Source organism: Scardinius erythrophthalmus (genome assembly GCF_964197995.2).
Source record: "Scardinius erythrophthalmus genome assembly, chromosome: 1".
In the NCBI taxonomy this organism is placed as follows: domain Eukaryota; kingdom Metazoa; phylum Chordata; class Actinopteri; order Cypriniformes; family Leuciscidae; genus Scardinius; species Scardinius erythrophthalmus.
This window is the reverse complement of record NC_138221.1, coordinates 16,280,235-16,303,388: the sequence shown is the minus strand read 5'-3', so window position 1 is coordinate 16,303,388 and position 23,154 is coordinate 16,280,235. Positions and strand designations below refer to the sequence as shown.

Genomic DNA, 23,154 nt, shown 5'->3' with positions numbered 1-23,154 from the left:
ACCAGGTAAAAGGAGTGTTTTCTTACAATACTAATGAGAATTTTTTAATTAAAGTATATTACAAACTTTTAATTTATACCCTAAAGAATCATATTAGCTTGTACAAAAATGACATTATATGACCCCTTTAAATCCTGGGCGCGAATCGCGCCAGTGTGTTCACAAACGCCGCGTCACCAACACCGACACTTTCCACGCACGCTATTGGATGAAGGCAACAAATCTGTCATGCAGGTCGGACCCCACACATAGCTGCTTGCTCTATTTGCCGGGAAAATAACCTGGAGAAAGTTACCGATATTATAGTAATGGACAAAGTGTGTGAGTGGCAACAATTTTTATTTGCTTTGTTGAAAAGCGTAGCGGATACATATATAAAAAACTGGGTTATTATTGTATAGGCTATGTGTTAAAAATAGTACAAAATGATGCTGCATTGCTGTAGGCTAACGTTACTCAAAGACAATAAAGGCCAATGTCATGTAACATAGTTATACTGGTGGTTGTATGGAATATTTTTACAAAGGTTTAGAGGAAATAAAGTTAATATTACTGGCATATAAACACAGTTAATATTACTCATAAATATTTGTTTTTATTTGTTAATGTACCAAATGCAGTTACTCAGATCATTTAATTGGTTTTACTTACATTTACTCAGTTAACATACAGTGCATGTAATTGATTTCACTGCTTAAAAATGTTTATAAAAAATGTTAAATCATATTAAAAGTTTTTAGAGTGCATCACCACCAGAGTTCATGCCACATATACAAAAACATATTACAGTCAATTTTCAACATTTTAATCACTGTTCTAGAAACATATTTGACTCAACTTTGTTCATTTGCAATAATATGTTATGATTTGTTCACAAACAACAGGCCCAGACAGTTCACAATTAATGTAAATACACGGTCTTACAAAGTCATTGCTTTATAACTGCTCTTTCAAATCCTGTGGGAAAATGAACAGTCTTCATAAAGGTCAGTGATACTCTGACAGTAATCCTCGAACCGGCTTCTGCACTGTACAATTTACAAATCTGCAAACTGCATATAAGTCAATCAGATGTTGGTCATCAAAACATGAAATCTGTATGAAACACATAAACAAATGACAAAAAATGTGTATAAATTCTATATGACTTTAATTTGACTAGCACATGATTCAATATAAGAACTTTAAATGATTTATATATGAATTTTATATGAGTTTTATATATTTCTCCTAATACCATACACATTTGCATATACTTTTATCATGTAAAACTCATATAAGACTTTTAACAGTATTCATATATAACGCAAACATCCCCTACAAGTTGTATGTGTGCTATTTAGTATGAAATGGGCCATAATCGGTCTGATTTTGTATAGGACATATATTGGCCTTACATGAAACACAGAAGGTAATTCTGGCCGATTTAAGTAAGGAAGATATATGGTTGCTGTTTATGAACCATGCAGGTTTTTTTCATATGGGTCTTTCCACACTGATCACACGTGTGTGGTTTCTCTCCAGTGTGGATCCTCTCATGTGTTTTCAGATTTGTTAACTGACTGAATCTCTTGTCACAGTAGCCGCGTTTCCATTAAAGATTCGCGCAAAACTTTTGCGATTTTTTCTACATATCGATAAAAAAACTATTGCGAAATGATGGCGTTTCCATTAAGCGATGTTATGCGACTAAAAAGTCATTCCAAAAATCATGGCAACGGACGTTGGTAAGTTATATATATATATATATATATATATATATATATATATATATATATATCACAGCCACGTACCGCACTAGACATTATTATTGTAACAAATACGACTCTGGGTAAATGTGAATTAGCTCAAGGATATAGGGAATTTTGGAAATATTAATAATCATAACTCATGGTCATAATTCATAAGTCGCATGTATTTTATCAATTATCGAGATTACCTTGTTCTGTAACTGGTCTGGTCATCAGTCATTCGTCCAGCGAATAAATGTAAGATCCACAAAAAAATACAAACTCCAAGAAAGTTTTATCTTCTGGCCACGAACATCAAACTTTCTGAGTTTATGAATTAAGAACTACTCTATGTAGTCTATATATCGAGCTCTGTAGCTTATAATTGGATCTTTTTAGTTTCATTGACTTATAAGGTGGGTTTTCAAACACAGAGACAGTGAAAAGTATTAATGAATTTTAATAAATGTAAGACTAGAGATTATATGGGCTACAAATATAAACGTAAAAATGCAAACAATAAACACAAACAAACATTTAACCAAACAATAACATACGTGATCGGAATAAAATGAAATGAAAGAAAGAAAGAAATAGAGAGAAGGGAAAAGCTAGTAATTATTACATACAGAAACCTCAGTTACGAGACACCTGGAACAGCTTTTATCAGATAATGTACTTGCGAGTTTCTGTGCTCTTTCGGGTGAGGCTGAGGCTGAGGCAGGACAGCGCGGACGGTATCCTGTTTCTGCTGCGTCATCCGGTGCCGCGGGAAGTTTAAAAAGGCTCACTGAATGTAACGTTACCGAGAAAGTTCAGATTCATCTCCCGGGATGGGAGAGGCTGCAAATCTTCTTTGCAAAGGAAGCCTTTCTGCCTTTTAACAGACCTCTGTTTACGCCCTCCTGTTGGGACAACAGCCAATCAGATCGTCTTTTCTGAAGCGGGAAAGAGTTTATTTGTGTAAAGAAAACCTGCCACCGTTGACCGTCTTATGAGGGAAAGAATTCATATTTCCTCTTAAGCTCGTACACACAGAACAATACATTTTACTGTAATCTATGTGTGACTGGTTGAATTAAAACCGGACGGTCAGACAGGTACCAATTATGACAGATAAAGGTCGAGGAAACATAATGTTACATTTATATGCATAATTACACACAACTTACGTTGGATTAAACACACAATAAAATTTTCAGTGTTTCCATTATGGCCAGTGACAACACTTGCGAAACACAGGAATACGTATCAAACATTTGAAGAGTTTTCTCTGAAATGTTCCATGAAAAGTTCCATGTGTGTTAAGGTGTTGGAATCTTGGCTTGCAGAGGAACTGGATGAGCTGCAGCTTTGGGGTCATAAAGTTTATGACCATGTCGAGGTCGGTTTACAAGACACTATTGAGGAACCTTCTTTCAGTGAACATTTAGAATTCAAAACTATACTCTAGCAAATACAAGCACATACATATCGGAAGGTATACATTCAAGAGCCATATTTCTATATGGAGTTGCACTTAAAGGATGTTTTGTGTGTGTGTGTGTGTGTGTGTGTGTGTGTGCGCTCTGGAATGTCTTTGAGGCTTGTCACGCGACTATAAAGTCACTAGGGGTCCATGCTGAGCTGGGGGGTTTTAGAGGGGATTCTCAAAAACAGGGGCTGTGTTCGAAACCGCATACTTCCCTACTATTTAGTATGGGAAAAAGAGTAGGCGAGCGAAAAAGTATGTACGAATCCAAAAGAGTAGGCGAGAATTACCTGGGTGACGTACTAATTATCGCGAGATTCGGACTTAAGTGCGTTCGAATATGCCTACTTTCCTACTATATAGTAGGCGAAAACAGTACGTGAAGGAAGCAGTACGTTCGAAACATCAGTATTCATAAAAGAGTAGGCGAGAAGTTCCTGGATGGCTTACTCGCTTCCGCCCAGATTTTTGAGTGTTCAACGATGGATACTCTTCTATCCCAGGAGGCCACGCGAGAGGATACGTCATAAAAAAGAAGAAGAAGGATAGGTCATACTCGAACGTGACGGAAAGGATGACGGACGAGACTGTTTTCAAATGTGAGTTTTACAAATCAAATGATCGCATGTGTTGAACTACTGTACAGTAAACTGTTGAATTGTTGAAGATGTAAAGACGCTATATATTTGTGATTTTGCTGTAAATCACATTTTATTATGTATAGCTAACAGAGAAACTCCAGTAAGGACACATACGTCTCCAAAGTGGATTTACATACATTTTAAACCGTATACACCTTAAATACAATTACTAAATGTCTTATTTAATATCTGGCAAGAAACTCTTCTATAAGAATTGCAGATTACTATATGAAATATGCATCTGAGTGATGTATGTGTGCTATTATGTAGAACAAATCTATAAAGTAACTAAACATAAGTTATCTATTTTATTTGTCCATTAGTACTGTTGATAAATTAAGGAACATTTATGTAGGATAAAAAGTTAAAACAACCTCAACATGTAAATGTAGTGTTGAGTTCATAAATCACAGAGGTAATGTGAATCTTGTCTGGATGTTACATGGACAGATGAACACGTGTGTGTTTATCCAGCGGAGAGTGGCTCATGAAGCTGAATGCTGCCATCAAAGACTTTGTGACATTACAGAAATTAATAACAACAACTATTTAAATATTAAGTTGTAGTTTATTGTAATTATTGTAATTTCAAACAGAGCTATTACAGCACTTTTCTGATTCTTGATTTCTGTACATTTGCTGCAGATCTTTTGTGGTGGAGCAGGACCTGCAAGGAAAGATGATGGTGGCATTTGTGGAAAAAAGCGTTTTTGTCTTCTAAATAATACTGATATCAAATGACATTGTGCTGTTAAAATTACTGCTTTTGTGTTATGTTTGTGTATTTTGTAGGATCTGAAATGTCAGCAGGCTGGTGTGAGCACTGAGGATGAAGAGCACAGAGCTGAATCCTGGAGATGGTGCCATGGACGAGACCCTCCATCACTCCACCTGCCCTTACGAAACCCTCCATCACTCCACCTGCCCTTACGAGTCCCTCCATCACTCCACCTGCCCTTACGAGACCCTCCATCACTCCACCTGCCCTTACGAAACCCTCCATCACTCCACCTGCCCTTACGAGTCCCTCCATCACTCCACCTGCCCTTACGAGACCCTCCATCACTCCACCTGCCCTTACGAAACCCTCCATCACTCCACCTGCCCTTACGAGTCCCTCCATCACTCCACCTGCCCTTACGAGTCCCTCCATCACTCCACCTGCCCTTACGAAACCCTCCATCACTCCACCTGCCCTTACGAAACCCTCCATCACTCCATCTGCCCTTATGAGAACCTCCACCTGCCCTCATGAGACCCACCATCACTCCACCTGCCCTTATTGCCTCAGATTGTGAAGCACAACACATCACGCAACAACCTCTGGCACGAGGGAATGGCTCACCTCTGGCGGTCAGCTGATTCATCAGAATAAAGCCGCAGAATGGGAACCGCTGTGTTGAGACCATAGACAGTAAAAGAAATGGACACAGCGACCCCATTGGATTCAACGGAGACAAAGTGAAGCCAATTAGAAAATCTTACTTCCTGGGGGTCCAGCGTACTGCGCAAACTCAAACTGAGCTCGACGACGTAGATGTGACGTGAGCAAACCGTCTGTCTTCTAGTAGCTGTGCCAAGATCAATCTGAATCATTACCTTCCGAAACTTGCAGAGACGGAGAGCGTGAGTAGGAGCTGTCCATGATCTTGGAGCAGGAGAAACTTTTTGTAGGTGTTCTGATTAATTACTTTGTCATTTTGCCTCGACGTCCTCCCGATTGCCCGCGAGCTTCTCCTCCTGTCCATACGGTAATTCTCTACTGTGCGACAGAGAGTCGCGTGGCTGTGACGCAATCGTTAGCCTACTTTTACAAAAACTGCTTCTACAGGGCCATAACGTAAGATACAAGGTAATGGAGCATTTTATACATTGTCGTGTTTCTTTAGAAATAAATAATGGACAAATGAAGTCTTTAAACGCCTCAGATGTGAAGTTATTCGCTGTCAAAGTGACGCCAAAATGAATGGGAGTCAATGGGATGCTAACTGCAGGTGGGGTTCCGTTAGCCAATGGCGGCGTCCGGGGGTACTTCAAAATAATACAAATCCCTGCACCCTTGGTTGAGACGGCAGAAGGATGTAGGGTTCAGCGCCTGTAGCCTACATACATGATTGTAGTTTGAATAAAGCTTTGTTTCATGTGTTGACTTGTATATGCATTTGTTTATTGTGTGATGGCGACTTTGATTCATTCTTTTACTAATTTATATATAATATTTCTCATTGTTGTCAGTAAATAAAATACAATTAATTAATGCTAAATTTATTGTTTGAATGAAAATGTAGATGTTCACTATATACACATCTAGAGTGTATTCATGCATAGCTATTTCATATGACATACATGACATTTTGTTTGTTTTATTGAATTATATAATTTACAGTAAAAAGTAATATAATTAATTGATCAGCATTTATCGTTGTTATTATTGTATGTTTTGGGCTGGGATAGCAATGCAATTCATTCTGGGGTAATATTAATTTTTAATAATGATACTTAAATTTTTCGAGTATAAAATCAACAGTTTTCTCCAAAGGTGAATCTCCCTTTGTGCAGACATTACAAACGCTGAGGAAAACCGTTCTAGGTAGGGCTGTCGAGTAAATGTGAGGTAAATGTATGTATGTATGTATTTATTATATATATATATATATATATTTTATACACAGGAAAAAACCTATAAGGTTGAATATCAATATATATTTTCTTAAATAATTAATTATATAATACATTTAAAAAAAAAATGCATTTTCTGTTATTTATAGGCCTGAGGGATGAAACTTAAATTTAACAAGAAAAAGAGGAAAACAAAGCAGTAAGCCACTTTTGCTTATGGATGAAAATGTTTGGATATAAAATAAAGAAATTAACAACATATTCAAGAGATGACAATTTTGGGATTTCGTAATAAAAATAAATATCGTTAAGGATAAAACGGTGGGTCACATTAGTAGGGTTAAATATAAGAACTTAAATCAACCCTAAATGTACTCACACAATAAATGGGCAGCAGTTTCTTCAAAAAGACCACAAAATGAGCAAGTTTAATCAATATCATGATATTTACAGACAGATGAATTAAACGTGTCGGTCAAATCTTTTAAGTTGTTGCGCTTGTGATAACGCGTCATAGGTCACATGATAACGTCAACATGGCAGATGTCCGGTTCTCATTCATACTCAACGAGATCTGGCTATAAAGTACCTACTCTTTTAGCGCTCGTTAAGTAAGTACTCATTGAAATTAAGTACCAACTCATTGAGTATGCGGTTTCGAACGCAGCCAGGGTTTCCTTTGTGACTCAAATGTCCCTCTGGGGAGCAACAAGGTTGCACTTTTGACAGTCCGAGCAGATTTAAAGGCGCCATGGACAGACCCGTTGTCTAAGGAGACAACGAAGGATGTGTTTGGAGACCAGGATTCACTAATTTGAACAGCATGTGACCGTACGTCATAGTCATTGTCGTTACATTATTAATGGAAGGAAACAGACGTGTTATCCAAGCATTAATGTCAAGGAAAGTTATACTGTATCTGTGAGCAGCACATATGAGGTGTTTCTGGGTTTTTCTCACTCATTTCTGCTCCGAGGTCTCTATTGTGGCATTTCTTTGAGGTTTAGAATCCAGTATTTCTGGATCAAGAAGTCCATCTCGTATTCTGTCCAAACACACCGCGCCTTCTAAGTCAGGTGACCTGTACATGCGCAAAAACTGTTTCCATTGCAGTTTTGCGAAATATTTCTTTTTCGAATTGCCTGAAAAACCAGCTCATGTAAGCGTAAAAACTTTTTTGCGATAACTGGGAGTTTTTGCGAAAATTACGTGTTTCCATTGGGCGTATTTACAATTCGCAATTTCAATTTGCGCAATTTGAAGGGTAATGGAAACGCGGCTACTGTGAACACTTGTAAGGTTTTTCTCCAGTGTGAATTCTCTGGTGCCGTTTTAAACTGTTCGCTGTAGTAAAAGTCTTCTCACACTCAAAGCACATGTACTCTCTCACACCAGTGTGAGTTTTCTCATGTCTACGTAAATTACACTGCAGTGAAAAACTCTTCCCACACACAGAACATGAGTGTGGCTTCTCTTTCGTATGAACTCTCAGGTGTGACTTCAGCTCTGATGCACAGATAAATGTTTTGCCGCATTGATCACACGAGAACGGCTTCTGTCCGGTGTGGATCATCATGTGTCGCTTCAGGGCACTTATAAAAGCAAAACTCTGTCCACACTGATCACACCTGTGCGGCTTCTCTCCAGTGTGGATCAAGATTTCATGTGATTTCAGATGTGATGTTCGACTGAATCTCTTATCACAGTGTGAACACTTGTAAGGTTTTTCTCCAGTGTGAATTCTCTGGTGCAGTTTTAAACTGTCCGCTGTAGTAAAAGTCTTCTCACACTCAAAGCACATGTACTCTCTCACACCAGTGTGGATTTTCTCATGTGTATGTAAAGTTTGCAGCCGTGAAAAACTCTTTCCACACACAGAACATGAATGTGGCTTCTCCTTCATATGAACTCTCAGGTGTGACTTCAGCTTTGATGCCCAGATAAATGTTTTGCCGCATTGATCACATGTAAACAGCTTCTCTCCAGTGTGGATCCTCATGTGTCGCTTCAGGGCACTTATAAAAGCAAAACTCTGTCCACACTGATCACACCTGTGCGGCTTCTCTCCAGTGTGGATCAAGATTTCATGTGATCTCAGAGATGATGATTGATTGAATCTCTTGTCACAGTGTGAACACTTGTAAGGTTTTTCTCCAGTGTGAATTCTCTGGTGCAGTTTTAAACTGTCCGCTGTAGTAAAAGTCTTCTCACACTCAAAGCACATGTACTCTCTCACACCAGTGTGGATTTTCTCATGTGCATGTAAAGTTTGCAGCCGTGAAAAACACTTTCCACACACAGAACATGAATGCGGCTTCTCCTTCGTATGAACTGTCAGGTGTTTCTTCAGGTTTGACGCACAGAAAAATGTTTTGCCGCATTGATCACATGTAAACGGCTTAACTCCGGTGTGGATCCTCATGTGTTCTTTAAGGTTTGAAGATTGACTGAAATCTTTCCCACATTTATCACACTTAAAAGGCTTCTCTCCGGTGTGGATCCTCATGTGAACATCAAGGATTGATGATTGCGTGAAACTCTTCCCGCATTGATCACATGTGAACGGCTTCTCTCCAGTGTGAATTCTCATGTGAAGCTCAAGACCATCTTTGCGTGTGAAACTCTTTCCACACTGAGTGCAGGTGAAAGATTTCTTGGCTCTTGTTTTCTTTAAAAATGTATTTTTAGTCTTTGAGCGACTCAAAGGTTTTTCTCCAGGTTTGACATGATGTTCCTCCTCCACTTCACTCAGTTCTTCGCTCTCCTCCTTCACTTCACTCAGTTCTTCACTCTCCTCCTCCACTTCACTCAGTTCTTCTCTCTCCTCCTTCACTTCACTCAGTTCTTCACTCTCCTCCTTCACTTCACTCAGTTCTTCTCTCTCCTCCTTCACTTCACTCAGTTCTTCACTCTCCTCCTTCACTTCCATCAGGTCTGACATGAAAGAAAAATGCATTAAATAAAATTCAGTACATCAAAATAATTCATTGAAAGAAATATAAATTGAAAGTGAGCCCTAAAGTAATAGTAGAAAGTAGACAACTGTTATAAAATATTATGATAATTTGATGCCTTTTTATAAATTGATTATTTATCAGTAAAAAAAAAATAGTATTAACTTGATCTGATGTTGATAATCAATATAAAAATGTCTCAAACCTCCCTTTACTGAACATTTGTTGAAGAAAAACCCAGAACATTCTGTACCATTTCATAGTTGAACTGTTTATCTAAAAGTGATGAAGTGCTTGAATGTTTCTAACATGAATGTTCTTCAGCATCATGAATGAATGAAGAATAAACACCAACCTCTTTGTTCTTCAGGATCTTCAGTGTGTTTCATTCTGCAGGGTTCTGGATCACTCATGTTCTCACTGTCCTCTTTAATAAACTCAGTCTTTGCAGATTTCAGCTCTTCCTGATGATCTGATGCTCGTCTTCACTTGTAGCTGATGGGAATTTACAGCATTTAATGGAGAATTGATGTGGGAGGAGCTTCACTGACCATGTGACTGGTGTGGGAGGAGCTTCGTTGATGATGTAATTGGTGTTGGAGGAGCTGATCTGCCCAAAATCTAAAATATATCAGTTACTGAGTTTGTTTTTATACTAAATTACACTTCTATGCAACAAATAAATGGCACTTCTAAAATATTATGATCATTTGCAGAATGCATTTTTATAAATTGATTAGGCTATATGTCCTTGAAACTTTCCTTGAATGAGGTAAATTTATCTTCCAATTATTATTTTTAAAACATTATCGAATCTGAATCCAGGGACAAATCCCATTGTTGCCATATTTTGACACCAACTTTGAGATTGATATTTATTTTACTAAAAACGTTTTGAATTATTAATGGCTGTTCACAGTAGACTTTTCCTTCCACTGACTTCCATTCATACCTGCTGCAGCCAAAGACTGTCACTTATAATACTCGATCCTCAATTCATCTTCAATTAAGCGTTCCCAAAACCAACTCTGCCTTTGGTCTAGCATCTTTTCAATCTGCTGCCGCTCGCGATTGGAACACGCTCCAAAATATTATCAAACTGGAGACATTCATTTCAATTGCATCATTCAAAACTATTATATCATCCTTGTTCACGGATATATGCAGCTGCTTCTCTACATAGTTATTTTTTTTTATCATCCATTATCACTTCTATGTACCTATACACTTAGCTGGTTATAAGTATCTGTTGTCTACTGTGTTGTGTTTTAAACTGTATCTTGTATGTATTTAATGTATTTATTTTAGCCCTCCTTCCCTTTCCCTAAGTGGTTATTCCACTTGTCAGGCCGCCATTGTAAATAAGAACTTGTTCTTGCCTGTAAAAATAAAGGTTTAATCATAATAATAAAAGCATGTGAAAGTGGGACACCAGAAACACAACCTCAAGTGAATAACCCTGTGAGAAATAACAACTAATTCATTATTTGTATTGCTTATTCTAACATTATTCTGCTTCTTCATTAAAATACAGGTATCTAGAAATAAAAAAAAAAGAATATTACTAATATTCTTCCTAATATGAATAATGGTAAGGAAAACAGTTAAAGGTCCTGTTCTTCATTATTCCATGTTTCAAACTTTAGTTAGTGTGTAATGTTGCTGTTAGAGTATAAATAATACCTGTAAAATTATAAAGCTCAAAGTTCAATGCCAAGCGAGATATTTTATTTAACAGAAGTCTCCTTTCAAAGACTACAGCGAACGGTCGGTTTGGACTACATCCCTCTACTTCCTGCTTTAATGATGTCACTAGAACAGTTTTTTTGACTAACCTCTGCCCACAGGAATACACAAAAAAAGGGGGCGTGGTCTTGTTGCGCTCCCACGGAGAATAGGAAGAGTTAAAGCCCTGCATTTCAGCCCGAGCCCGACGGGCCACGACTCTTTTACGCCTCTAGGGCCGGGCCTCAGGCCAATTTTCACATCATAGTTCACATGCGGGCCGGGCCTCGGGCCTTTTTTGAGTTATCTTTCTTTTAATATTTGTAGACATTAATTTAAAAAAATATGAGAAGTTGACGTTGACGATAGAAAAACAAACATAGAAAGACATTTAATAACCTCATAACTTCCATAATCTTATAATTACACTGACTGACATGACAGTCGCACGCACGCACATACACAGGTGGTTTCCCGTCAGCGGAACCAACGATTCACCTCGTGCAAATAATGGAGAATATTAAGAGAAAAATCGCGAGTGATAGAAGAGAGGACTGGGTTAAAATCTTCCACTGTGGATGCTATTCTTTTTCTCCACGATGCTCTGTAAGAGACTGTTCTAACTTTTCGTTTGATTGGACTTTATTTTCGTTTAACTGTTGGAAGCCTACTTATGGAATGATTTTCCGGACTTTTTTCAAAAGGAATTGCAAATTGTATTTGCAATTGCGTTTTCAAATTGTGGACGCATAAAATGTGACATAATCCAAACGCAAATGCAAATCGCGCATTACCGTTTGCATGTTCGTTTAAGCGAACGCACAGTGACTGCCAAATTTAAAATGGAAATGCAAAGTCCGTTTGCAACTGTGTTTACCATATCTTACGAGTCTTGACCCTGTCATATTTAAATAGCAATTTCAATTACCACGTCTGCTTTTTCACTTTCTCAGCGTCGCGTATGTAGCCAGCCAAAACTCAAATGAAATCGCAATTCCCTAGTATTTCCATTTCCGATGCCTTACACGGAAACCTGTCAATCAGCGTCAAGGGTGGGATTATGCTATGGGGCGTGTTCGTGTTGGGACGTGACGTCACTCACAGTCGACGGTTAAGAGGTGATGCCCTGAACAGACAGATGCCGATTTACTTTAAACAATGGAGTTGGTGAAATTGTGGAGGACCTTATGATGCTCGTGCAGCAAGTTGATGACAGTACATCCTCTACAGATGTCCTCTTACTCAGAAGCCATTTCATTTTGGATAAGTTAAATGTTTTCGTGGCCTTGACCAACAGCAACATAGTTGTCTTCGCCAACCTCAGTGAAGTAGCTAGGCTTTTGTGAAGGACAGGACAACTAAAGAACCTGGACGTCCTTTACTGGACATACCACAAGAGATGAGTGTCGGTGCTAGCTCTCACCCTTTCAAATAAGTGTTCTCAATTTGCGAAATTCAATAAAAATGCTGTCTGTTGCAGTTAAACCTGTGTGTGTGTGTGTGTGTGTGTGTGTCACTAGCGGCGCAGGATTTTGATTGTAGGTGGGCCTCCAGAAAACTGGATGGGCCAGTTAAAATAAGCCAAAAAAAAAAAAAAAAAAACGGTTCCCCTTCATCTCCGTTTCAGCGCTTTTCTGCGCCACTGAGGACAGCGACTAACTAGCCTACCTGAATTTAATGCATATAGCATAGGTTTAAAAAACAAACCGGATATGTTTTGCTGCTTTTTTAATACAATTACAATTTAATTTAATGTATTGTTTAATACAATTATAGGCCTATTATTTTTTTAGTTCATTAACAGCAACAACAGCTGTAAAGATGAAGTTGACGATCGCCATCTCCATATAGTGAACGCGCCTATAGAGAGAAATGCACATCATGGATTACATAATCAGAGAGTAGCCTTTTTCTTTTCGTTTTAAATTGTTAAAAATACATTTTGGGCTTAAGATATATTTCATGTCTGTGAGGCATACGTTAAGTTTCGTTAAGTTAGGATGAGATGCGCTCCTGATCACGAGCAATGCAATGAGCGGTCATCCATGATTTTATTGTCTGCTATATTTCCTGCTTATTTATTAAATCCAGGCAATAAAAAAATTATTGGTTGATAAAAAAAATTATTAAAATTAAGATACAATTTATACAAAACGAAAAAGGCTTTCTACAAAACAAAACGTGGTCAAAATCATGTCTGACCCACATCTCTCGATATGCGCATCCTATCTTACTCGTGCGGTTCACTTTTCATAATCAACATGAAAAAATAACATTATAATATTTTAACAAATATGAAACTAAATGAGCTTATTTAATGGCTACAACACGTATAGTATACAGACTCTCTATTTGTACAAATTGCTGCACATTCATTTTATTCTGAATTTTGCACGCATTTAAAGGCATTTGTTTGCATGCATAGTAAAACATATCTGCAACATTTATCAAGTTCACTGATAATTATGCCTGATAATTATGAGAGAGAGAGAGAGAGAGAGAGAGAGAGAGAGAATGTTTGTTTCACTTTACATTTATGGTGTAGTCAATTTGTTTAGATTTATGTGGGATTTAATCATTTTAAATTAATCTCAACTGTGAAATGGACAAAAACAAGATTATACATAGGCTACTTTCAGACCAGTTAAATCAAACCCAGGTTTTTTTGTGTGTTTAGACAAATAATGTTACAAAAGTCACAAAATTCCATGACACTGAGATAAGGGAGATATGTTTTTTTGAATGGGGGGAAAATATCAAATGAGATCCAAACAGAACCCAAAGACAACATGAGGGTTTAAGAAATATTCATTTTAAACTAAACCAAAACCAAATCTTTATCTCAGTGTCATGGAATTTTGTGACTTTTGTTACATTACCTACATCTGTAGAGGATGTACTGTCATCAACTTGCTGCACGAGCATCATAAGGTCCTCCACAATTTCACCAACTACCTCCATTGTTTAAAGTAAATCGGCGTCTGTCTGTTCAGGGCATCACCTCTTAACCGTCGACTGTGAGTGACGTCACGTCCCAACACGAACACGCCCCATAGCATAATCCCACCCTTGACGCTGATTGACAGGTTTCCGTGTAAGGCATCGGAAATGGAAATGCTAAGGAATTGCGATTTCATTTGAGTTTTGGCTGGCTACATACGCGACGCTGAGAAAGTGAAAAAGCAGACGTGGTAATTGAAATTGCTATTTAAATATGACAGGGTCAAGACTCGTAAGATATGGGAAACACAGTTGCAAACGGACTTTGCATTTCCATTTTAAATTTGGCAGTCACTGTGCGTTCGCTTAAACGAAAATGCAAACGGTAATGCGCGATTTGCATTTGCGTTTGGATTATGTCACATTTTATGCGTCCACAATTTGAAAACGCAATTGCAAATACAATTTGCAATTCCTTTTGAAAAAAGTCCGGAAAATCATTCCATACCTACTGGTGTTTTTGGTTTTTCGTTTGATTGGACTTTATTTTCGTTTAACTGTTGGAAACTACTGATGTTTTTGGTTTTTCGTTTGATTGGACTTTATTTTCGTTTAACTGTTGGAAACTAGCCTACTGGAAAAAAGAATGGCCATGTTCTGTGGTGCATTTGAGGTAAGATAACCTGCAAGTTTGTTTTTGATTTATTTAATTTCATTTGTATAGATTGACTATTGCTCATTTCCTTTGCAAGCGCTGTTGCGAGCAGCCTGAGCCTGCCTCAGTATTTCAAAAAAATGTACTCACTGTGGTTTAATAAATAAACATTAAACTGTCTGTGTGATATGCTTGAAGTGTTTTATATCTATGGATTTTATTGTAGCTAAGTAAAGTATTAGCGTTGATTTGAGAGGCTAAATTGATCAAACATGATTTACTCGCTGTTGGCTCGGCTTGCTTGCTCGTCTTTTTTTTTTTTTACGCTCCAAACATTTGTCTAACTATACTTTCCACATTTTTTTGTATTATGATCTTTTTATTTTTCTGAGAAATGCTTGGTTTTCACCAAACCCGTAGTCATATCGTATTGTATCGATATCGAGATATCTGGCATGAAAATCGAGATATGAAATTTTGTCCATATCGTTCAGCCCTAGCTTCTGGTCATACCTAGGATATCCAGATCCACCAAAGGAGGGAGGGCGTTTTCATATTTAGCGCCACAACTCTGGAATAGTCTTCCTGATACTGTTCGTTGCTCGGACTCGCTCTCCCAGTTTAAAACTAGATTAAAGACGCATCTCTTCAGCCAGGCATTCATTTAGGCCTAATACTTTTAATCTTACAGTTAAATCCGACCTCTAGTTCATAAACGCCATGAGGAGAACTGGCCCCCAACTGAGCCTGGGTTCTCCCAAGGTTTTTTTTTTTTTCTCCATTGGTTCACCTGATTGAGTTTTAGGACACCATTAGGTCACTTGATGGAGTTTTCGGTTCCTTGCCACTGTTGCCTTTGGCTTGCTCAGTTGGGGATATCTTGGGAATATTAATTTATTTTTAACAATCAATAAACTCCACTAGAAAAAAAACTTTTTGTATTATTTTAATTTAAAACTGTGAAGCTGCTTTGATACAATTTGTATTGTGAAAAGCGCTATACAAATATACTTGACTTGACTTAAAAGTGTAAATATGGGAACAACCCTCAAAGTGTTGCCTCTCGCAACACCGACACAGAGTTACAACAAGAGTAAAATATGAACACCAATTCTGCATTACCTACTTCAAAGAACTGTAAAATACACTGACAAATCATGTAATCTGAAAAAAATTAATTCACTTTGAAATAAACACATCACTCTCTATTACTCTTTCAAAACAATCCAGAAATTTAAATTGTAACCTTAGTCTGGGATCATAAAAGTGGTTTTCTCAAAGCAGTCATTAAAATAATTATGGATGCAACGATACCATTTTTTTCAGAATCGATCCGATCCGATACCAAAAATTCTCAGATAAAGATCACCACAAAGCACTATTTTTCCAAGAGTAAAACACTTCATATTTATTAGTATTGATTCAATGTCTCACGTGGCTAATTATAGGCTCAATGTAAAGCATTTAGCAGTATATTTTCCTTTAATAAAATGCATTGCTATGCATTTAATATTAGTTTAAAATTCTATATCTATAACATTTTGATTATTTTAAATCATTTTAATCAAACACTGGTGAAACAACCACTTATGTCTGTAATGGTGACTTGATAGCTAGGACTGTAACTGTAGTTGAGAATAGGTGACCACTGTGGTGCATTGGTAAGAATGTAATCGAATGCTCTAATGCTCTTCAATGGATTTATTGACAGTCAGCAGATGATTATCTGTCTTCCTGAGTGTACAGTATGTGTGGTTCTAGGGAATGTGTTGCATTTAGGCCATCCTTAAAAATATTTTGGTTTGCAGTAACAGCAAAAAAAAAGAAAAAAAGGGTCGGTAGGTAGGTCTTTATTTTTTTATATATATAAAAAATAATATAAAAAAGTATATTTTTTTAATAATAAAAAAAAAATCGGGGTCGGGGGGGTCTTGAGAGAACATTTTTCACCGATGTCTAGGGGCTGTTTACACCAGGCCACTTTGCGTTTTCTCAGATCGGATTGCAATCTGATTGATCAAAACGATTCAATTATTTACACCTGGTTACATAGATGTGTGTTGTTGTTTTTTTGCGGATATAACCGATCTTCAATTCCCGCTATATGCAGATTTAATGCAGTGCACCGAAAGCAACAGTTATTATTTTATTGGTCAACAGCTAAAATTTCTGAATCAAAGCCCGCAATAAGAGAAAGCGGAAACAGCCCTGGTAAGATCATTTCGTTTCTTTACATTTAATAAAGATGATCGTGTGTTAAGCGTCTGCGACTTACTTTCACTTTGATTTGCGATAGCACGTTGATGCTTATAGCTTCTCATCTGCGGCGATGCATGTTGCAGTAGCGTCGTCATTACTGACTAAAACATGACATGTAGCCTATATAACACGCTTTCACATGTTTATTTTTTAATAAACCATATTCAACAACATATAAAAATGAAATAATCTTTAGAGTAAAGCCGCAGCCATCATTACCAAGCGCGAACCATTGACAGTGAATGAAACGGAGCGATCTTAGCCTGCAGGCCGTAGTGTGACATGCGTAAACCTGGTGTAAACATAATGACGCGCCACGAGTTTTTATTTAAAAGAAAGAACGTAGCTTATGTTTGTATGTATGTCTAAGCAATTTATATTCACAATACTTAATAACTAATATTATTTTATTGCATTTGTATTAGTTGTTTGAAGAGTTAAAAAAAAATTGGTCGGTCTTAACGCAAGTTTACAACCGGCAAGTCGGTCGGACTAAAAGGGGAAATAAATAAATAATTGGGTCGGTACTAAATTGACAGGGTCGGTCGGGTTACGGCAAACAAAAAAATTTTTAAGGATGGCCTTATTAAAAAGACACGGTAACACTTTACAATAATGTTAATTAGTTAACGTTAGTTAACGTTGTAGCGACTGGGCTATTTGAATCATTCGTTCGTTTGATTCTGAATTAACAAATTCGGACTCTCTGTGTTTTCTAAGCACATTCCTGCCCAAAACGTTCTTTGCTAAGCTTATCAGAGCTTGTAACCTCCTGACTTCGAAATTACAAATCATACGCCAGGCTCCATAAAGACTGGAACAAATTGACTTTTACGACACTAATTGCACCTTGGAGGATAAGTTCTGCATTCCAAAACCCCCCCCTTCCCCTCTCTGGACCACAGAGAGATAACGAAACTTGAAACTTTCTACACACACACACACACAAACATCCCTTTGTGTTTAAATTAGGATAGAATATACTTTAATTTATGTACAATTACATTAGGCATGTGTGATTTAGTTTGGCTTTATAATAGAGGTGTGGTTTTGAAATGTATTCTTTAATCAATAGTGTTTTAGTTAGAGAATGTTCAACAATATTCTCTGGCAATTGCCTTCCCCCCACTTTGCTGTTTTATTGCCTAATGGAATGTCAACTGGGTTTTTAGGAGTGGAGCAGAATTAACGTGGTAATCTTTACTCCTACTTAAATCCTACATTTTCTACTTAAATCCTACATTTTCTATATGCATAACCACCGAAGAAATGTAAACATGGATGTAATTTCCCATCTCATAATTTTTCTTTTACGTGGTGTAGTTTGTGTATTCTGGTAAACTTTGGTAATAAGGTTAGACAAATCAGGTGTGTACCGTGTTTAGTTCCTCAAGCTTCATATCCATTTGTACCCTATAGGGTACAACACATTTTGGGTAAATCTTATTTCTAGACATGTAACGAACTTTAAAATGCTTGTAAATATGCATATCTTATGTAACTTGATTTTCTTAATCTTCATATGACGTGTGTGATATCGTTGAAATTCTCTCAATCTAACAGAGTCGAATTTCGATAGCAGAATGAAGTAATATGCATTATTCTACACTTTTTCATATTTCGGGAGCCGAACAGCTCAAAGCTCATCTCCTCATGACTCATCCGAGTGGGCGTGGCCCCAGAGACAAAGACATTTTTCCCGCTTCAGACCTTTGGACGTTCATTGGTTGTTCGCGCGAACAGAGGCGTCAACCCATATTGTCCATAAAAGACCGACTCAGAAAATCCTCTCTCTCTCTCTCTCTCTCCTGCTTTTACGAACCCTCTTCTTCAGAAGACCCATGGCTCCCTTTTAGGGAGCATTCTTTCGTATTCGGACTCAGCGAAGCAAACGCAGCAAGCAACTTCAACTCAAAGAAAAGACTCTTTTGAAAATCCCGCGGCCGCGCTCACCTGAAGACGCATGAGAGAACAAAGGCCCATGCGCGCGCGCCTGCCTCAGCACCACAACAGACCACATGCAAGTCTCGAAATCTAAATGCTGTTTAAGGTTGCTTTCACTTTCGCTCGCTCATCCTTTCCTACTCTCTCCTTCCTGCTCAAAAACCCAAGTCCGGACCGGCTTCGGCCTGCTTCTCTTTTCTTTTTATTTATTTCTTTTATGTTTTTCTATAGTCTAGTTTCGTTTTCCTCTTCGCCTCAGTTCATTCCCGAGCTGAATGAACTTAGCCTGAATCATTCCCGGCAACTTCACCACAAAGAAAGAGACTCTTTGAAGCTCCCGCGCTCGCACGCGCGCCGGAAGACAGTACGCGCACGCCTCCCCTCAGACGACTCGCGCTGCTCTTAAAGACACGCAGAACCCTGCGGTCCTACACACCTCATACGAAGAGAACCATATGCCATGCAAGTATCGATTATTGAATTGAACTTATGATGTGATTTCTTTGTTGTGTCTTAAGGGTTACTGTCTGTGATTTTGCCATAGCCAACTGCTATCTCTGATCGCAGATTTTTGCTTTCACTTCCGATCTCGTCCCCCATCCTTCTCTCTCTCTCATCCACTCTCTCTTAACCCTTTTCTGGCATTCTATCTTTTTCTAACTCTGATCATTTTATTCTCTCTCACTGTTATTCGTTATCTTGTATTGTTTAACTGTATTATATGTACATAGACATATAATCCGTGTGTATTGTGTAGTTTGATATATTCCTTAGTTCGATGTATTGGTCCAATTATTAAATTCCATATGCCCTTGACTGACTCTGATTTAATTGCCCATGTTACTTAGTCCCAGAAATGTTCGATCTTAGCTATATGCTTTATCTTGTTAGGCTACGATTTAAGTAACCTAATTTTAGTCTACAAACATAGAAAGTTGTCTTTTCAAGGCCTGGAAAAGATACTCTTTCTCGTGTTTGTAAGAAGGATAATTTTCCTTGAGAGTTAAGTTAATCTTACGTATGTTTGCTGGACAAACAGATTGTTTGATAACTAAATTAATTCCATTAAAGTTATCCCATAACTTCGAGCTGAAATAAGAACAATTGATGTATTAATGACGAACCATAATCCGTTATGGTAATCGTTCATATATCAATCTAGTTCAGCTGCGATAAATTAACGTAACTGTAACATACAAAATATTAATCATATTCATGATTAATTATTAAAATTCCCTATAGATCATTTGAGCTAATATTAATATTAATGTACAACTCATTGTTTTTACAATGTGTTAACTAACAATGGGCAATACATTTGTTACAGTATTTATTAATCTTTGTTAATGTTAGTTAATAGAAATCCAGCTGTTCATTGTTTGTTCATGTTAGTTCACAGTGCATTAATTAATGTTAACAAATACAACCTTTCATTTTAATAACGTATTAGTAAATGGTGAAATGAATATTAACTAAGATTAATAAATGCTGTAGAAGTATTGTTCATTATTAGTTAATGATAACTAAGGTAGTTAACTAATGCTAATTAATGAACCTTATTGTAAAGTGCTAAAAAAAATTAGAAATTTGAACATTTATTGTAGCCTACTTTTTGAACTATTAAAATAAATAATATAACAGATAATACTTCAATGAGTATTTTAATAATTCCCGCAGGTCTACCACTTATAATGTGGGAAATTCCCCCGCAAAGTAACATTGACTCACTTTAGCATGTAGATTGTATGAGTAGCCTAAATTAATCCACACAGATTATAAAATCAAATCAATCATTTTAAAACTTTCTCCAAGACGCAATTTCACAAACCGCGCGAGTGTTCAGCGCTGCCTCTCTCTCTCTCTCTCTCTCTCTCTCTCTCTCTCTCTCTCTCTCTCTCTCTCTCTGATAAGGCAAGCGTCGAAACTACACTCTCGCGTTCAGGAGTCGGGACATGACGGAATTGTCAGTTGCACAATCGGGAGGGGCGGATGTGCGCGTGCGCGCGTCATTCAGAACATAAGATAAAATTAGAGCGTTCTTTCAAAACAGAATATGGCAAAATAATCGTTTTACTCGATTGTACTATTTTGGTGATCGTTGGGAGCCAAAATCGAAATCGAAATTCAATTAATTGCACAGCCCTAGGTTCTACAATAAGTAACTTTAGCTGCTTTATCAAATAACCAAATAATATACCAGATAACACACATAGCTCCTTATTAAATTAAAGAACAGCCTTTTACTGCTGGGTCTCAGTTCAGCAACCCAAAAAACTGTTCTCTATTACACAACCATTGTAAAAACTCTGATAATAACTATACAATGTCAGGTGAGTACACACATAAACATAATAGTGTAATACTAGGCATTAGCATAATTCTAGCGAACTTTGTAAACATTTACACCAGGGTACTCACATGTCTCTGAACGCACACATGCACAGATAACGACACAGACGACAACTATGCACTTTATAAATATCTACAATGTGCTGCCTGTGGTCTTCTTCTTCTTCTCTTTCCGGCAGTGTAGACTCTACTGGGCGTATTACTGCCCTCCACAGGTCAACTTATAAACTAAATTCTTAAATACAGTCCTGTCTCATGCAAGAACTGGATGACTGCTTCAGAGATCTGTTTATGCTTGTCACTGTGTCCAAATAAAGAAGTAACAGAAAAGACTTTAAGTCCAAGTTCTGCCAATTTACAAAAAAGAGTTCTCCTTTCTACATTATACTTCCTGCATTCTAAAAAAAACATGTCCTATTGTTTCCACATTCCCACATTCACATAGACCAGAAATGTGCTTTCCTATAATATGCAAAAAATAATTGAACCCACAATGCCCGAACCTCAATCTGCACAATTTAACTGAGTCCCGTAGGGGACGGAAAGGTACAAAAACATTTTTTACTAACTTTTGGTTGAATAGAAAAATAGTGTCTACCCTTGATTTCCTATTCCCATCCATTCTGCCATTCTTTAATTAAGCATTCTTTAACCCTTTCCCTCAGTTCCACTCTCCCCAAGGGTATATAAATATCTATTTATCTTTCTAGGCTCTCTTTTTGCTGCCCGCGGTCACTCTCTCACTACTAACTCAAAACGAAACATATCAGTCAGCGCAAACAAGTGTCCTCTCTGTGCCCTTGTGAAAAAGAAGTGTACTTAACCCAGATAGCACACGTACGTCGGGCCGACGTTGGCCCAACATCGAGCGTCGGCCTCCCTCCCTATAACATCGCAAAGGCGTCGGCCAGGCGTAGGCAGATCTCTTGTCAGTCAGTGCTCTATTTCCCAGCTCCGTTACGTCGGCTTTAGGTCGGCCCACTATACGGGAGGCCGATGTCGCGTTGTGCTTGTGAACTTTCAAGTCGCTTTCAAACACTGGAGCGGCCGCGGCGCAGAGTTGCCATGGAAACGCCGCGGGACCACTGTTGACTGGTAAGCAGGAAAACTCCCTCTCTCGCTGTTGTTTTCAAATTCACTATTTTCAGGTGATATTAGTCTCTAAAATCACACGGGTAATACACACAACTGTTCTTGACACTTCTCTTACTTGTAATTGATACGCTTATGTTGAATATTTACTTTTATAGACATGGCTTTGTGTCTTCGGAAAAAGTCCGTTAGCATCTCAACCGTTTTCAGAAGAGTTAAGCTAAGTTAACGTTGACTCGGTTGAGCTTTTGTTTATGAAAGTTTGGGCTTTTAATCACCTCTTATGTGAGAGGTTTTGTAAAGGTTTTACTTGGAAGTGAACTAATTTATTTTACACAAACGTAAACATAAACGTATGTAATCGGAGACGTCACTTTCATGGAGAACTTACACTTACACTTAAGTTACATGGTTGAAACTAGCTCAATGGTAAACAAATATTGATTAAAAAAAAATGTTCTGTGATTTCAGCAGCAACAAAATAACAGAGGGAAAGCTCCACGACTTCAACATTTCTGAAGAAAGCTGCTGCTGGAGAAGTAGGAAATACAGGTAGGTAGGTAACGTTAGGAAATCCAAAACTAAAGAATTAATTACTGATTTTAGGAAACAGAGTCCCCCTCTTCCCCTCACTATCATAACCTATTGAGATAATACAAGAATACAACCTTGGCACAATAATTGATAGTAAGCTATGTTTTGAATCACACACACTGATGCTGTTTGTGCCAAAGCCCAGCAGCGAATGTATTTTTACCGTAGACTGAGGAATTTT

The 23,154-nt window shown here is 37.6% G+C and overlaps 2 protein-coding genes across 4 annotated transcripts in view; both read right to left on the bottom strand.

Moving 5' to 3' along the window:
• Positions 1–2,232: 2,232 nt before the first annotated feature.
• The window catches only part of LOC308691359 (uncharacterized protein), a gene marked incomplete at its 3' end in the record, with an annotated part of 90,149 nt that continues 69,227 nt past the window's right edge, over positions 2,233–23,154 (bottom strand). The window contains exon 4 of one of the 2 annotated variants that reach the window (XM_081366445.1): positions 2,233–2,668. In XM_081366445.1, the coding sequence (XP_081222571.1) occupies positions 2,626–2,668 (43 nt within the window). Of the gene's footprint in view, positions 2,669–9,930; positions 10,037–23,154 lie in introns of those variants that run through there. The other variant, XM_081366443.1, reaches the window with a different exon arrangement.
• LOC308691485 (uncharacterized protein) lies at positions 6,859–21,483 on the bottom strand. 2 transcript variants are annotated; one of them, XM_081366767.1, is made up of 3 exons: positions 21,357–21,483; positions 9,771–10,020; positions 6,859–9,395 (listed from the first exon to the last, which is right to left on the bottom strand). In XM_081366767.1, the coding sequence occupies exons 2-3, from the start codon at positions 9,826–9,828 to the stop codon at positions 7,741–7,743; spliced, it is 1,713 nt and encodes a 570-aa protein (XP_081222893.1). In that variant the 5' UTR covers positions 9,829–10,020; positions 21,357–21,483; the 3' UTR covers positions 6,859–7,740. The 2 variants fall into 2 exon arrangements, with proteins under 2 accessions (XP_081222893.1, XP_081222894.1); XM_081366768.1 differs by having other exon boundaries at positions 9,771–9,910; positions 21,357–21,438.